Raw genomic sequence first — 15,603 nt, 5'->3', positions numbered from 1 at the left:
CATCCTTTCCTGCTTTATTTTTCATCACAGCTCTTATGACTATCAAATCTGTCACATGTTTTACTTATTTTATTGTCTGCCTCTGCCCTATCACTGCAATGATTATAATTACTCAATAAATTGCCTTCTTCATGGATGTAAACTCTCTGAGAATAGGATTTGGGTTTGTGTTGCTCACTGTTGTTTCTGCAACATCTGGACAACTGAATGAATGAATGAATGAATGATCAGGAATGTTATTCCTCTGGGTTTGCCTCTTTGGGGCTTGTATTAGTCTGTTCTCATGCTGCTATAAAGGGCTGCCCGAGACTGGGTAATTTATAAAGGAAAGAGGTTTAATTGACTCACAGTTCAGCATGGCTGGGGAGGCCTCAGGAAACTTACAATCACAGCAGAAGGGGAAGAAAACATGTCCTCCTCTACGTGGTGGCAGGAGAGAGAAGAATGAGTGCCCAGCAAAGAAGGAAGCCCCTTAAAAAACTATCAGATCTTGTGAGAACTAATTCACTATCATGAGAACAGGATGGGGGAAACCACGCCCATGATTCAATTATTTTCACCTGGTCCCTCCCATGACATGTGGGGATTATGGGAACTATAATTCAAGATGAGATTTGGGTGAGAACACAGCCAAACCTTATCAGGGCTGGCAGAGCCAGGTAGTGAGTGCTTCAGTTCCATCAGCTTTCCAGGGCCTCAGTGGATCCTAGTGTTGGGATGTGGCAGCAGACCCAGGCCTGGGAGGTCAGCATTGGGAGCTCCATTCAGCCGAAGGAACATCCTCCTCAAACACGTGGAGGGTGGGCCCTGGCGTGAGGAGGCATTGACCGGGGGATCACAAGGTCCCCCAGGATTTCCAGTGTATCTTTGTTCTCTGTCCTTGGTGCAACAATGGCTTAACCTGACCAGGGGACCTTAGGCCATCTCAACACCAGAACAAGGAGCTACTGAACCCTCTTTTAGGTTTTACAAACAAAATATCTTAGGAAATAATCACCATCAAAAGGAGATGAGATGCCATTTGAGGATAATAGCAAAAAATCTGGCTAGGTAGAGTTTCAACAACTGGTCAGATACTAGGGAGACCACTAGGAGGCTGCAGCAGATAAAGTGGCTGAGCCCTTCTTAAGAGACAGCCTTGCTCTTTCTCCATTTATTGGGAAATGTGAGCATTTTCTTATTTTGGGAACAGGGAAAATAATATAATCAGGTAATATTTTTTTTCTTCGAGACAGAGTCTCACTCTGTCGCCCAGACTGGAGTGCAGTGGTGTGATCTCTGCTCAATGCAGCCTCCACCTCCCAAGTTCAAACAGTTTCATGTCTCAGCCTCCTGAGTAGCTGTGACTACAGGCGCCAGCCACCATGCCCAGCTAATTTTTGTATTTTTAGTAGAAATGGGAGTTTCACCATGTTGGCCAGGCTGGTCTCGAACTCCTGAATTCAAGTGATCTGCCTGCCTCCGCCTCCCAAAGTGCTGGGAATACATGTGTGAGCCACCACGCCCAGGCAATCAGGTAATATTTTTAAAATGCCAGTTTTCTTGCTTATTCTCTTCATTAACTTATGACTCCTTTTATCATTCTGTAGTGACCCTCTTTGTCCTTAGTAATTTCCTTTGCTCTGAAATCTACTTTAACTGATGTAGCCATTCCTGCTTTTCTCTGATTTAATGTTTGCATAATATATCTTTTCTCAACATTTTTTCTTTTTTCTTCCTTTCGTACCTAGTCCTACAGAATTTTTCCCCCAACTTTTAAGTTACAATCTACCTGTGTCATTATGTTTGAGAAGAGTTTTCTATAGATAGTATATAATTGGGTCATTTTTAATCCACTCTGCCATCTATCTTTTAATTTAAAGGAATTACTGATATGTTAGAGCTTAAGTCTGCCACTTGTCTTATTTGTTCTATTTGTTTTAGTTCCTGTTTCTCCTTTGTCTTCTATGGGTTACTTGAATACTTTTTTTTTACTTTAACAAATTTTTAAATTGATACATAATAGATGTTTTCGGGGTACATGTGATAATACATTCATATAATTTGTAAAGATAAAATCAATGTAATTGGGATATCCATCACCTTAAATATTGTCTCTTCTTTTTGTTACAAACATTCAAATTATTCTACTTTGAAATATACACATTATTGTAAACTATAATTTCCCTACTGATCCTATAGAATGCTACATCTTATTTTTTCTATCAAATTGTATACTTGTACCCATTAGTCAACCTTTCTTCATCCCCTTTGATTATTTTTCAGAATTTTATTTTGATTTATTTATAGTGTTCCAAGTACATTGTTTCTTCTGGTTTTTGTAGTGGTTGCTCTAGGCATTACAATATACACACTAACCACAGTAAACTAGTATTGCTGTTTAACCACTTTGAAGTGTGGAAAACTTACTTCCATTTTGATACCGTTAGCTTCCCTACTCTGAAAGTATAGTTGTCCTAAGTATTCCTCTGCATACACAGAGCACTACATCACATGATGTTATAATTTTTGCTTCAACCATCAAGTACGATTTAGTAACTCATAAGCAGAAAGTCTATTTACCCCTGCTTTCACCCATTCTGTTGTCCTTTCCTTCTTGAAGTTCCAAACCTTCTGTCATTATTTTATTTCTGTTTGGAGAACCTCCGGTAGTAATTCTTTGAGGGTAGGTCTGTTAGGGACCCACTCTTTTAGTTTTTCTTTATCTGAGAATGTCTTATTTTCCCTTCATTCTTAAAGGATACATATGAGGGATATAGGATTTATAGTTGACAGTTCTTTTCTTTTAGCACTTGCAAAATGTTGTGCCCCTTCCTGCTAGCCTCCATGGTTTCAGATGAGCAATGTGCTGTCATTTGGACTGGTATTCCCCTATAGGTAATATGCTTCTTTCTAGCCTCTTACAAAATTTTTTTTTTTTTGGTCTTTAGTTTTCATAAGTTTGATTATCGTGTCTTGGTGTGAATGTCTTTAAATTTGTCTTGTTTGGGGTTTGCTCAGCTTCCTAAATTTATGCGTTTATACCTTTTGACAAATCTGAGAAGTTTTGGGCCATTATTTCTTCAAAGCATTTTTCAGCATTACACTCTCTCTCCTCCCCAGATTCCGATGAATTGGTGTTAGATCGAGTCTTATTGTCTCACAGGTCCCTGAGGCTCTGTTCATGTTTTTCAGTCTCTTTTTTTCTGTCATTCAGAGTTCATAATTTCCACTGATTTGTTTTTGAGTTGACTAATCATTTCTTTTGTTGTCTCCAATCTACTATTAAGCCCATCCAGTAAGTATTTTTTTTGTTGTTACTGTGTTTTTCAGTTCTACAATTTCCCTTTGGTTCTTTTTAATATCTTTTATTTCTTTGCTGAGATATTTTATTTTTTACATATTCCCTAAGTGTTTGTAACTGCTCACTGAAGCAATATCGTTATGGCTGCTTCAAAATCCCCGTCATATAATTCCAATGTCTGGCTCATCTCAGTGTTGGCATCTGTTTATTGCATTTTCCCATTCAAGATGTGATTGCCTTAGCTCTTGAAATGATGAGTGATTTTTCCATTATGTCTTGGACATTTTATGCTTTATTAGACTTTGGCTCCTATCTAATCTATTAGCTGGTAGTCACCCTTTTTAGGTATAGCATACAGGTGCTGGTGGAGGGAGATGTTCAGCTCCTTGCTGGATCTTTCTGTCACCACCCCAGCAAGAGCACTGACTCACACTGGCTCATTGCAGATGAGGAGGGTAGAACGTCAGTGCCCCCTCCCTTGGCCTCACTGGCATCTTCCCAGGGAAATTAAATCACTGACTCACATTGCCTTACTACCTCCAAGGGAAGCCGGAGGTTCAGCTCCTTATCAGTCTCCATTGACTCTGGGTCAAGTTTTTCTTTAGTGCCTGTCTAGGGTACAAGTATTAATAAGTAAAAAGCCTGTGTTCTATTCTGTTAGGCAATCCTTTTCCCAGTCCTTTGGCTAGGGGAATAAGTTTTACTTGGAGTTTCACTGTCATATAATTTAAGTCCAGAGGTTCCTAGGCAGTCTGCATTCTTCTTTCCACTTTTCACAGTCCTCCTCTGATTATTCTGGTATTCTCAGGGTGCTGCTATGTTGGTTGTAAGAGGGAGGACCCAGGAGCAATGAAGCTTCCCCATCTTAGCCAGACGCCTCTTCATTTATTCATCGATTGTTTTGTGAGACCCTGCTAGGAAGTGAGGACTCACGATGAATAGACAGACATCCCCATCCTCACAAAGCTGACATTCAAGTGGAGACAAAGGACAATTATACAAGTAACTACAAAAAAGTAAAATGTATGTTATGATAAAGCTTCTCACATGCATGCACTAAAGTAGAACACATTAAACAAAGAAAAATTAAACCACATAACTGGAATGAGACTTTTTCAAGTCCTACAAATTCATTTTTGACATAATCATTAGAAATATGTTTGAGAATAATTTTTTATCTCTAAGGTTGCTCTGTGATTTGACAGCACTCTGAAAAGCAAGAGCTATAATGACATAGCTGCCCTGACTCCACAGTGGCTGATGATGCCTGTGAGCAGTGAGATTTTTTAGGAACCAATAAGCTACAGTAAATAAACATGACCAACTCTCATAACAGCACTGAAGCAAAGCAGGAAATCATTGCAAAGCCCTAATTTCTGCTTCTAAATACTTGGACATTGCCCACTTTGGTAGAAAGTCAGTGGTTCTTCACTGGGAATGGTTTCCATTTTTGTAAAATTGTCCTTCTTTGGAAGAATATTGGACAATCTGATCCAAGAAAGCCCTGTCGCCTGGTATATTTTTACTAATCCAATTTCTTGATATGTTTTAGGCCTGCTAAACCCAGTTATGATTAATAATTCTTAAAGCTATTCCTAATAAATAAAACATGATTTAAGACCAATCTGATCAATAAGACTTACCCTACACCCAGTATTATGACAATAATTACATTAATATGAATGATAAGAAGAATTTGGGGGACTAACTGTAATCTGACTTTGAAAGAAATTAAGTAAATATCAGTGTATATAATACCTCTTGGGACATACATATTCAACCAAATGAAGACACTGGATTTTCAATGCAATAATTCCTAAGATGTAAACTAATAAAGTCTTTTATCTTCTTTTTTTTACTGCATCATAGTGACCAGCAATATAAAGCATAAAATCTAGTAGTATATTCTAACTGGGAAAAAATCCAAATAGTAACTATTTTAGACTACGCCATTGACTGACAGGTCTATTGGAAGACATTCTGGTTTCATTCATTCGTTCATCCATGCTTCTGAGACAATGTATTTTTAATCTAGGAATGAATAAGCCATTCATGGGTCATGGCACTGGTTGGCAGGCCTTTGTAGAGGTGTCATATTGCCCTTTGGGCCTAAGACATCGACTCGAGTGGGTGCCACTCATATGTAGCTTAACAAAGGCTGGCCCATAAGACATGACTCCACTGGTTAGGAGTGTTTGTTGAGGAAGGAGGCATTCTACCACCTTGATAGCACACAAGTCATGGGTAGGAAAAGTAACCTTGTGGTGTCACAGATCATATGAATTATTTACGATTCCTATAACCCTCTGTGGCACCCTCCTCAAGTCCTCGGTGAGGTTCTTTCAGGCTAAACCAAACCTATAATCTAACATTCCATTTGGTCCCTAATTCTAAAGTTACCATTCACAGGAGAACTGAATGAGTATTAAGTGTAACATCAAAAAGATATACTTCCATAAGGAAAAGCATATACTTTATACAAAGAAAAGAACAGTTATGAGTGTAATGTAGAAAACAAATTATCTATATTCCAGTACATCAAATTGACCTCAGTAAACTGTGTACAATTTTTTGGAAATACTCATTCAATCCATTTAAACAAATCTTTCCCAGTCTGAAATGTCCAGTCAAAATGATTAACACACTTCAGTAAACACATTTTTAAAGGAATAGATGACAATGTGACAGTTTCTAAACTTATATCAAAAACGGAAAAAGCCTTACTATTCTCAACCTTACTATTATTCACAATGGAACAGTCAGGGGGAAGTGAGAGGTTTCTCTTCTGGGGCTTATTCCTCAGGAAAAGCCCTCCTTATCAGGGCCCTTTTCCCCAGGTGTGGAGGTGATGAATGTGATAGTGTGGCAGACAGTTTGGGGGCTGTCTTTCTACAGGGCAGAAGGCTGCTGGCTGGCTGCCAGCGTGGCCACACTCCTTGTCCCCAGACACTGGGTGACACAGCCACATGAGTGGGTTGACCCAGGTCACCTCAGAGGCCAGCCTGTGGACAAGCTCTTAGAGAACCAGTCCCTGCACCCCAGGCCTCCCTGGCACATGCCGACTGAAACAAGGGGCTTCATTTACCAGTTGTCCTGTCCCTGGAGAGCTTGTCCTCCTTCTCCTCCCTCTCCAACGTGCTGCTGGAGGACGAGACGCTGGAGGCGGAGCAGTTGTCCCTCTCGTTCACCCCCTCATTCTGCCTCTCTTTTTCACTGAGGGAGGCTCTTTCTTCCGGCTCTTGCTCTAGTGCCTGCTCCACTTCAGTCTCTGCACCCTCGTGGGCAGAGGCTATGTCCTGGCCAGCTTCATCAGCAACCTGCCCCGCCCCTGCCTCTGCTTCGGGTTCTGCCTCTGATTCGGGTTCAGGATCCCCGGCACTTGCTGGTGGAGACAACAATGGAGATTATATTGACAACAGATTTCTTGGAAGGGTAAAGTGAGGTGAGAATGAATGTGAGGTTGATTTCTCTGTGGTGGACAGATGTCCAAAGATGGCCCCCAAGAGACCTATGCCCTGGTTATTCAAACACTCATCGAGGCAATGCTATGAAGGGATTGTGCAGATGACAGGAAAGTCCCTAGTCAGTGACCTTACAATATGGAGATTTACTAGATGAGTTGGATCCAATCAGGAAAGGCTTTTAAAGGCAGAGAGTTTTCCAATTGGCAGCAGAAAAGGAAGTCAGAGATTCGAAGCAGGAGAAGGATCTGCCACATCACTGCTGCTTGACAGGGAATGCAGGTGGCCTCTAGAAGCTGAGAACCACCACTGGTCAACAGCCTACCAGGAACAGGGACCTCAGTTCTGTGGGCACAAGGAACTGGATGTTGCTATCACCCTCAATGAGGCTGGAAGTGGACTCTTCCCAGAGTCTCCCAATAAGAGCCCAGCCAGCCGCAGCCTTAATTCCAGCCTTGTGGCAGCGGACAGGCAAGGTCAAGAGCTCAGCTGAGCTGTGCTAAACTTCTGACAGATGGAAACTGTGAGATAATAAACGAGTGTTGTTTCCAATTGCTATGTCTGTGGAAACTTGTTACACAGCAATACGAAACTAATATATAACCTTTTTGCCTGTTTAGGGAAAGAGAAACAAAATTCATGGTGGATCAAGCTGATGAAAAACAGCTAATGTGTCCTGAAATCAGTTGGCTGAACCAGTGAGGTTTATCACCCTTTTCTTGGGTTATATTTGCTCATAATGTGAAGTTAGTTTGTGATTTTGAAAGCAGTTTGGAAGAATCACTCATGGTCACAGTCTATTTGCAAACCTATCAACGCTGGAGATTTGATGCTGTCACTGAGGTAAGATGATCATGTTCTCACTCGTGTGACACTCTAGGGAACAGGGAAATGGCACAATCTGGCTTATGCTTTTTTTAAATTTTTTTATTTTTATTTATTTTTTCTGAGCAAAACCCTCAGCTATGAGCCGTGGATGTGTAGCAAAATGATCGAGAATACACAGAATTCTGAGCCAACTGCCACACATGAAGGCTGGAGGAGGGTGGCTCACTCTTAAGAGAACTGCCCTCAGGCTGAGCAAAGCCCACTCTTCTGGAACCCTGGCAATGCACTCTAAGGGTGTGTGCTTGAACCCTAGGTACACGCTGCTCAAAGCAACACAGAAATTCTGGCAGGGTCTACACATGGCAGGGGCTGGAAGGGACCTGCCCAGACTCCATGAGAACACGCAGATCAGGGCAGCTCTCTGTGGAGGCATCCTGCAGCACCAGGTAATGGGCACGGCTGGCCATGGGGTGCACAGAACCAGCCCCCCAGCAGGCTGGGCATGGGCATTACTAAGGGGAAGGGACATTCAGGCCTCACTAGGCAGGGGGCCCAGCTAACCCCAGCTTCCCAGCAACTCATTCTTCAGGACCCACAGGGCCATCACCCCCCAATCCTTCATCTGCTCTCAGGCTGCCATCCTCTGAGGATGAGTCAGGGAGTTAGCTGGGCAGGGAAGATGCAGTGGAGCAGATGAAATGTCACCTTTCCTTATGTTCCTGGGCAACTTCCAAATCCCACTCCTCCGTGGAAATGTCCCCAAGTGCCAGGTAGGAATTTGGGGGTGGAGGAGTAAATTCCTCTCCTTTGATTACAGGTTGTGCATCTTCTACTGGGAACTCCAGCCTGGGGCAGGAACCTGCTTCCAGGGAAGGCTGGAGGACATGGGGAGGGGCAGCAAAGACCCCCCTGCAGCTGAGGGACTGTCCCTCCTGGGCATCCCGAGAGGGGAAGGCTTTGGGAACTGGAGATCTGAGGGCACAGTTTCCAGACAGAGATTCGTAGCTGGCAGTTACAGAAGGAAGCCAATGGGCACACAGCTGTGAGGCCGTGTGTCTGAGAATGAGAGCATCATACACTCTTCCTTAAAAGTAAAAACTGTGCTGGGTCATGGGATGGAGTGAACAGGCCTTTTAGAAACATTCCCTTTGGTACTGAAGGAATTTTTATGGTAATTTCTTTTTCATTTGATAATAGAGTATTTAGGAAAGATACAAAACCCCATTAGTTTTACAAGCATGGCAAGAGCACAGCCTCAGCAGCGGCAGCGTCATCATTTGGTTGACAGAAAGCACATGTTTTTGCACACATGGACTTCAAAATAGCCACATCAAAACAAAAATGTGTTTCCAACAGCCCAGCATGTGGCATGGACTGAAGTTTTAATTGGTAAGCATATGGTGAAAACCAGCAAGGGCCCCTCCTGGTGGCTTCATTACAGACAGGGACATGGGGTCAGTTGGCTGCCATAAGCCTGTGTCTACTCACCACCCCAGGGATCTGGGCAAAGTAGGGAGGCTCTGTGATTGATGGCTATTTGACTTCAGCCTGCGGGTGTGCACTGCCATGTTCCATTCCACTGAACATGCAGGACTCTACCCAAGCAGCGGCTCTGGCCCTGATTAGGCTGCCTGGGCAGGTGTGCTAACAGACACGCAAGCTCTGGAAAAGCCACACTCTTGTGGGGGAGGAGTACAATTTCATCCCAATACACTAGGGCCTAACTTCTTGGAATCAGATATTTCAATTTGTGATTTCAACCACTGGGGTGGTATCTTTTTCTCATGACTGCTCGGGAGGTAGTAATCGGCAAAGTCACCTCCTGCCCAGAATACATGACTCAGTGTCTACAAGGTCTGATTGCAAATCTGAGGCCATCCTAATGATGAACAAATTACATAACTGTCACACACATTCAAGTCAAACAAAACTGCCAGGGTCCATGGCAGAGCCCTTCTCTAGCTGTCTTAATCAAACACAGGAAAGTTGTCTGAGGGCCAAGACCTTGCCTTCCTCTCCTGCTGGAGGGCCCCAGCGTGGTCCTGGGGCCAGCGTCTGCTCACAGCATTCTTACTGATACTCAGGAAGCACCCAGGACAGCCCTGAGACTCCACACCGAACTCCAGAACATTTCTCCTACCCTTTCCCACTATCTTTCAGCAGGATTTCCCTCACTCATACTTCTCTCCGCCCGCGCACGCACACACACACACACAAACACACACACACACACACACACACAGTTCCTTCTGAGTGTCTCTAAGCCAGGTCTGCTGCCCTCTGGGAAAATGCAGGAAAATGTCTCATTTATACCCACCAAGTCCCCAGGAAATGGGAGAAACCATATAATCCTGTAGGAAAAGTCCTAAAGGGAGCTATGACCTTTGGCAACAACTAGGGAGAAAAGGTGCTTGTTTCCCTCCTAGGAATGTTTACAACTTCTCACTGTTACCAGTCCCAGAATTTAATGAGCCTTTCTCTGGCCTGACAATGTGGTGTTGGTGGTGAAAGACAGACACAGCGACCCATGAGACTGACCTAGCTCTGTCACAGAGGCTAGAGAGAAGCAGATTAGAGAGGATCCCGAACAACCTGCCGTGATATCCGTGTGGCAAAAGTGAGTGAGCCCTGCCACCAGTGGGCACAGGGAAACCCCCACCTCTCAACTGCCAGCAGACACAATAACAAAAATACTTTTGTAAGAATGATGGATGTGTAAGATAAAATGCACGGTGCCCTGGGAAGGCATGGCAAGGGTCTTTGGCAAGGCCTGGGACGTAAGTCTCTGTGGCAAAATGATGTTTGAGTCTCAAGGGGTAACAATGAGTTAAAACGGGGGAAATGCTGAGAATGCCCTGGGCAGAGGGAAGTGCACACGCAGGCACCCAGAGCCCACTGCGTGCCGGAGGGAATGAAAGCTGCGTGGCCTGGCAGGAGGAGTGAGAGGAGGTTTGGGTGGTTGTCAGGGGCCAGGGCAACCAGCGCTGTGTGTTGATGGAGGGATCTGGGACTTTACTCTAAGGACAGTGATGGCTGCTCTGTGTTTCATTTTGTCTGAGGTGAGCCCTGTCTCCACCTGCATCACAGGCAAGCGAGGCTTTCTGCTGGGAACAGCTTGGGTGTGCCTGCGAGCTGTGGAGTGAGGCCCCTAGTCAGTGTGGAATCAAGAGTCCACGAAGCAAACCCTTAGAGAGACAGAGGAGGAAGAGGTGAACGCCAATCAGTGGAGCTCAAGAGAAAAAGAAAATAAAAACACAGCACCACTGGAAGAACACATGGGTAAGGGATTGAGACTCTGAACAGCAGGAGGTTTTTCCATCCCAGACATCAGCTGGGGGAGGAACTGTGTTCACACCGGAGCGGGGCAGGGAGTTCCGCAGGGCTGCTGGCTCCCTTTGAGGAATGGTTACTGAGCACTTCACAGGAACTGCCTTCCGAAGCCCTCACGATCTCTCTATGGGGAGGGCTCTGGTATTACCCTCAGAAAGCTGAGGCCAGGAGAGAACAGTGAAGGCCCGTGCCAGGGTGGCCAGGCAGGAAGGAGCAGAGTGTCCCTTCCCCAGCATGTAATGCCTCTAAGCATCTTCAAGGGAGGCTCAGCAGTGACTGTGATACCCCAAACCCAGCAGGTCAAGAGATGCCACGGCTCACCACGCTTGTCCATAACCACCTTGGATGGAGGAAGGACACAAAGATCTGATTGCATCCCCTGGGCTGTGCAAGGGAGGAGGGGAACTGCAGGAAGGACTTGGGCCAGGTGCCCAGGCAACCCTTCTCCTAGCAGTGGGCGTGCATTTGGAAATAAAAGGAAGACATGGCAAGGAATGCCTGGTAACATTACAGGCATCCAAAACCAGGATCTGTCTTCCTGGGTCACAGCCCAAGAGCGCAGATCGATGGGATCTCAGCATCGCTAGGATGCACTTAGCAAAGACCAGAAAAATGTGTTTGGCCAGAGCCTGCACTGAGCTGGCTCCAAGGGCTTGCAGCTAGATTTGAAGGTTGGGGTAGGGGGAATACAAGGGCCAAAGAAGAAAATCAACACTAAACTGCATAAAAGGATGTGGTAATGGATACTTTTTACAAGGTGGAAGAAGTAATAGAAAAGAAGGGGTCCAGGGTATCCTCAAAGAGACATAACAGGGTACTGGGCTGTCACCACCCTGTGGGGAAGGACCCATAACCAGAACACAGCCACTAAAAGGAATTCTTCACCCCAAAGCAACAGACATTACTGGAGTGAGTGAGGTTTGGGAAACCAGGATGGGAACCCATCAACATGAGAACCCATGGAAGGGGGGAGAAACTAAGTGCTTTTCTTATGTGTAAGAATATAAAGGCTGCCCCATCAGATGGAGAATGTGACCATGCTTTCCTCATGCAGGTCGCAAAATGAGGAGAGAAATGAGGAACGAGCCTGCCTGAGGACTTCGGCCAGCTGGTCCCTGTATGAAGTCCGCCAGGGCAGACCATCACTCACACAATCTTGTTTTCTTTGTCCCTCCCAAATCCCAACACCAACTCCTCATCTGGTCCCCAAAACCTCACTGGACATCAGGTCCTGCTTGCCTAAGTGCAGTAAAAATCAAACTTACTACATATTGAGCACCTTCTACACCCAGATGCTGTACTAGGAATCATATTACATCATCCTCTTTGGTTGCCACACCTACAATATAAAGTGAAGATTGATGTCCCCATGTGAGAAATAAGGAAACATGTTCAGAGAGGTTAAGCAACTTGCCCAGAGCTACGCAGTAGGCTGGCTACTCTCTGACTGTTTGACCCATGCTCTGTTCTGCTCTGTGCCTGAGGATGCTGACCCCGGCACAGAACACCAGCTGTATTTGCTCTCCCTCTCCCTGGCTCAGCCCCTGGAGGTTCTAGCAAAGGTAGGAAGAAGGAAACTGGGATATTAACACCCCTGCTTCCTTCACATAGGGCCTTAGTTTGGCAGAGGTTGTCAGGCCACTGTTTCTGTCCCTTGCTCTCTCTCCTCTGGCCACAGCTCTTACCAAGTCCTAGTCATTCACCAAGTTTCTTCAGGCCTGAAGGTGGGAACAGTGTCCCATGACCGCTAGTCTCTGGGTGAAGCATCACCACATTTTGATGGTCCCATGACCTCCCTATACCTCTGTAAACAGTCCCTTCACTGAATATCTTCAGCAACCCTCTGACCAACAGGACCTTACTGCTAAGCAGAGCTCATGCTAGCAGAGCTTGGATTTGAACCTGGATCGGCTGGACTGCAAAGCTCGGGCTGTTAATCACAGGGTTATACTGTGTGGTGGGTGACTTAAGCAATCAAGGAGAAGTACATAATCATTCCTGGAATTAAGCGTGTGCGCACACGTGCACACACACACGTGCACACACACACACGCGCACACACACGCGCACACACACACAGTGGGCAGGAATGTTTCAGTATTGCTTTCATCCATGTCCCTGACAGCCGAGTTCAGAGTGTCCAATTAGAATTTCTGGTTATGCAATTTTTCTTTGAAGAGATAAATTGGTGGTAGAAAGTTCTGAACTTGATACATCTCTGGGTGGCTTCAGTTGATTTCAATCTGTGGTAGTGTCTAGATGACTCTGCCAGGACTTGGCTTTCTGGCAGGTCTTATGAAACCAAGGGCTGGGCCAGCCAGTTCTATAATAGTTGCTCCAAACTGTGTAGATTCCAGGGACCTCCCCAGCTCAGAGCTAATAACTAACACAATTGACTACAGACGTGTGTTTTAATCACAGAAATCTGAAAAAGGTCCCAAGAGAAAAAAGCTTACAACTTTCAAAATCTTTTAGACTTTGCCTTTGGTGTTAGACCAGTTCTTGCTAGGCTGTTCACTTGGATTCACTCTAGAGGAAGGTTTCTCAGCCTGGGTACCTGGGTATTCTAGGTTGAATAATTCCTTCTTCTGGGAGACTGTCTCATGAGCTGTAGGATGTTTAGCAGAATCCCTGGTTTCTACTCACTAGAGGCTTCAGCACCAACCTTCCACTTCTCCTCTGCTATTGTGGCAACTGAAAATGTCTCCAGACACTGCCAAATGTCCCCCAGGAGAGCAAACTCACCCCTGGTTGAGAATCACTGCTCTACAGGAATAGTTGCATGAGGATGGGCACAAACTCAGCTTCACAAAAGAAATTCTACTCAAGTCTCACAAAAGAGACAGCTTATCACTTGTAAAATACTGATTCAATAGCCTAATTTTTATGCCTTAAAAGTTAAGCCATGCTTTGTCCTCAAGTTTCAGAGTTTGATTTTCCAGAGGTTCAGACCTAAGCCCCACTGAAGATGACTTCAGAGATGGCTTAGGCCTGAACCTGCTTGACCTGAACGATTTTGACCATGTATAGTCAAAATTACCTTCAAAAGTCCCTTTGGACAGTGCCACCTTATAGATCCCATAACTTCTCCATGGTTTTGACAATCACAGTTTTAATTTAGCATCAGTGGGGCTCCTTAAGTGCTGGGCCGTATTACCCCCAAATACAAATCTGTAAACTCTAAACTCACATTTGAAGCAACAAATTGTTCATACGACAACGGGCACGTTGGAATCAGGAATGGTTCAAGGAAAAGAAGAAAAGATCTATGCTCCTTGTGGTCATGCTCCCTCAGGGACATGCACTTAATATGAATGTTAGACAGGATTAAAAGCGCTATTTAAATTAGAATTTCCACTTCCCACTCTTGCCCCTCAGATTACGCTTCTGATTGAGTTCACTTGCTTAAATATGTATATAATGCTACTGTAGTATCATACAGGATAAAAAAGAAGCAATTTCAGGTTCAATTATTCTCATATTGATAACATATAGGGTGACTATTCTATTAGAGTTAGATCCTCAGAAAGAAATGGCCCAGATATGTCAACTCTCTGTAAAAGTTTCCTCTCTATTAATTATAGCAACATCATTCATTCAGTCCTTATGGAGTGGCCTGCATAGTCAAAGATGTGTCCTCCACCCATGGCTCATGTAATAAATTTCTTCCTGGGTAGAGAGGAAACAGCTGTCTCTGCAGATTCATGTGTCTGCTTTCTTTTGTCATGCTTGACCATTCGCCAACTCATAACCCATGTACTGAATGCTTGTTCTGCTCCAAGCACTGGGAATAACAAAGGTGGGCACAGGCTCGTGCTCTGCCCGAGGCACACGTAGACGCTTGGGAGGAGCAATTTATCACATGGACAGTGAGGTAAGCCCTGCATCCCAACTGTGCACAAGAGGCAAGGGAAACACAAGAGAGGGATCAAGGGCGGCTTTAGAGAAGAGAAGATGCCTCAGCTCGATGAAGAGTCCAGGGGGCACCCAATGGAAGAGTGCACTCCAAGCACAGAGCATGGCATTTTCAGGTACTGACTGTGGTTTGGTGTGGATGGAGCATAATATTTGTTGGGGGGTGGCTGTGGTGGTTGGTACTGGGTACAAAGGGTCTTGAATGCCACATAAGATCTGAATTTATGTGGTAGATAATGGAGAGCCACCCGATAATTTTAAGAAAAGGTACAGAGATCTTTTTTTTAAATTGGGTTGCTGAGAAGAGCCTGGAAGAAGTGAAACTTATCAGAAGTGATTGAAATGGCCCAGATCAGAGATGGTTGAGGCCAGGACTAAGGCACTGGCAATGAAGAGAAAAGAAAGAGGGCTAATTTGAGAGAAAACAACACAAAAGACACTTGGGGATTGATTGGATGTAAGGTAAGTGTTGAAGGAGGAATCAAAAATTATATGAATGTTCCAGCTTAAATGATTGGGCCACGAGAGATAGCCTTACCCAGGTGGGGACTAGAAAATATAAGCAGGTTTTGGGTGGGGGTTTCTGGATGAGAGATAGACATCACCTTCCATCTGAACAGCCCTCAGCCGGGCACTTGGTGGGTCTGAAGAGTTGGAGGGGCATTTAGTGGAGATGGCTGGGGAAGTGCAATACATATGCCCTGAGCTCAGGGAGGCCAAGGCTGGCAGTACAGACCTCAGGGATTTAAGGCATATGGGAGGTAGGTAAAAATCACAGGTGGAATG

General features: G+C 44.7%; 1 protein-coding gene across 13 annotated transcripts in view; it reads right to left on the bottom strand.

Moving 5' to 3' along the window:
• The window catches only part of FHOD3 (formin homology 2 domain containing 3), a 479,946-nt gene that overhangs the window by 60,957 nt on the left and 403,386 nt on the right, over positions 1 to 15,603 (bottom strand). For all 13 annotated transcript variants that reach the window (XM_031003628.3, XM_055368089.2, XM_055368091.2 and 10 more), the window contains one exon: positions 6,369 to 6,665. In XM_031003628.3, coding sequence (XP_030859488.2) covers positions 6,369 to 6,665 — 297 coding nt within the window. The remainder of the gene's footprint in view (positions 1 to 6,368; positions 6,666 to 15,603) is intronic.

The sequence above is a fragment of the Gorilla gorilla genome, chromosome 17, assembly GCF_029281585.2.
Source record: "Gorilla gorilla gorilla isolate KB3781 chromosome 17, NHGRI_mGorGor1-v2.1_pri, whole genome shotgun sequence".
Taxonomy (NCBI): Eukaryota; Metazoa; Chordata; class Mammalia; order Primates; family Hominidae; genus Gorilla; species Gorilla gorilla.
This window is presented reverse-complemented; position numbering and strand designations above follow the sequence as displayed.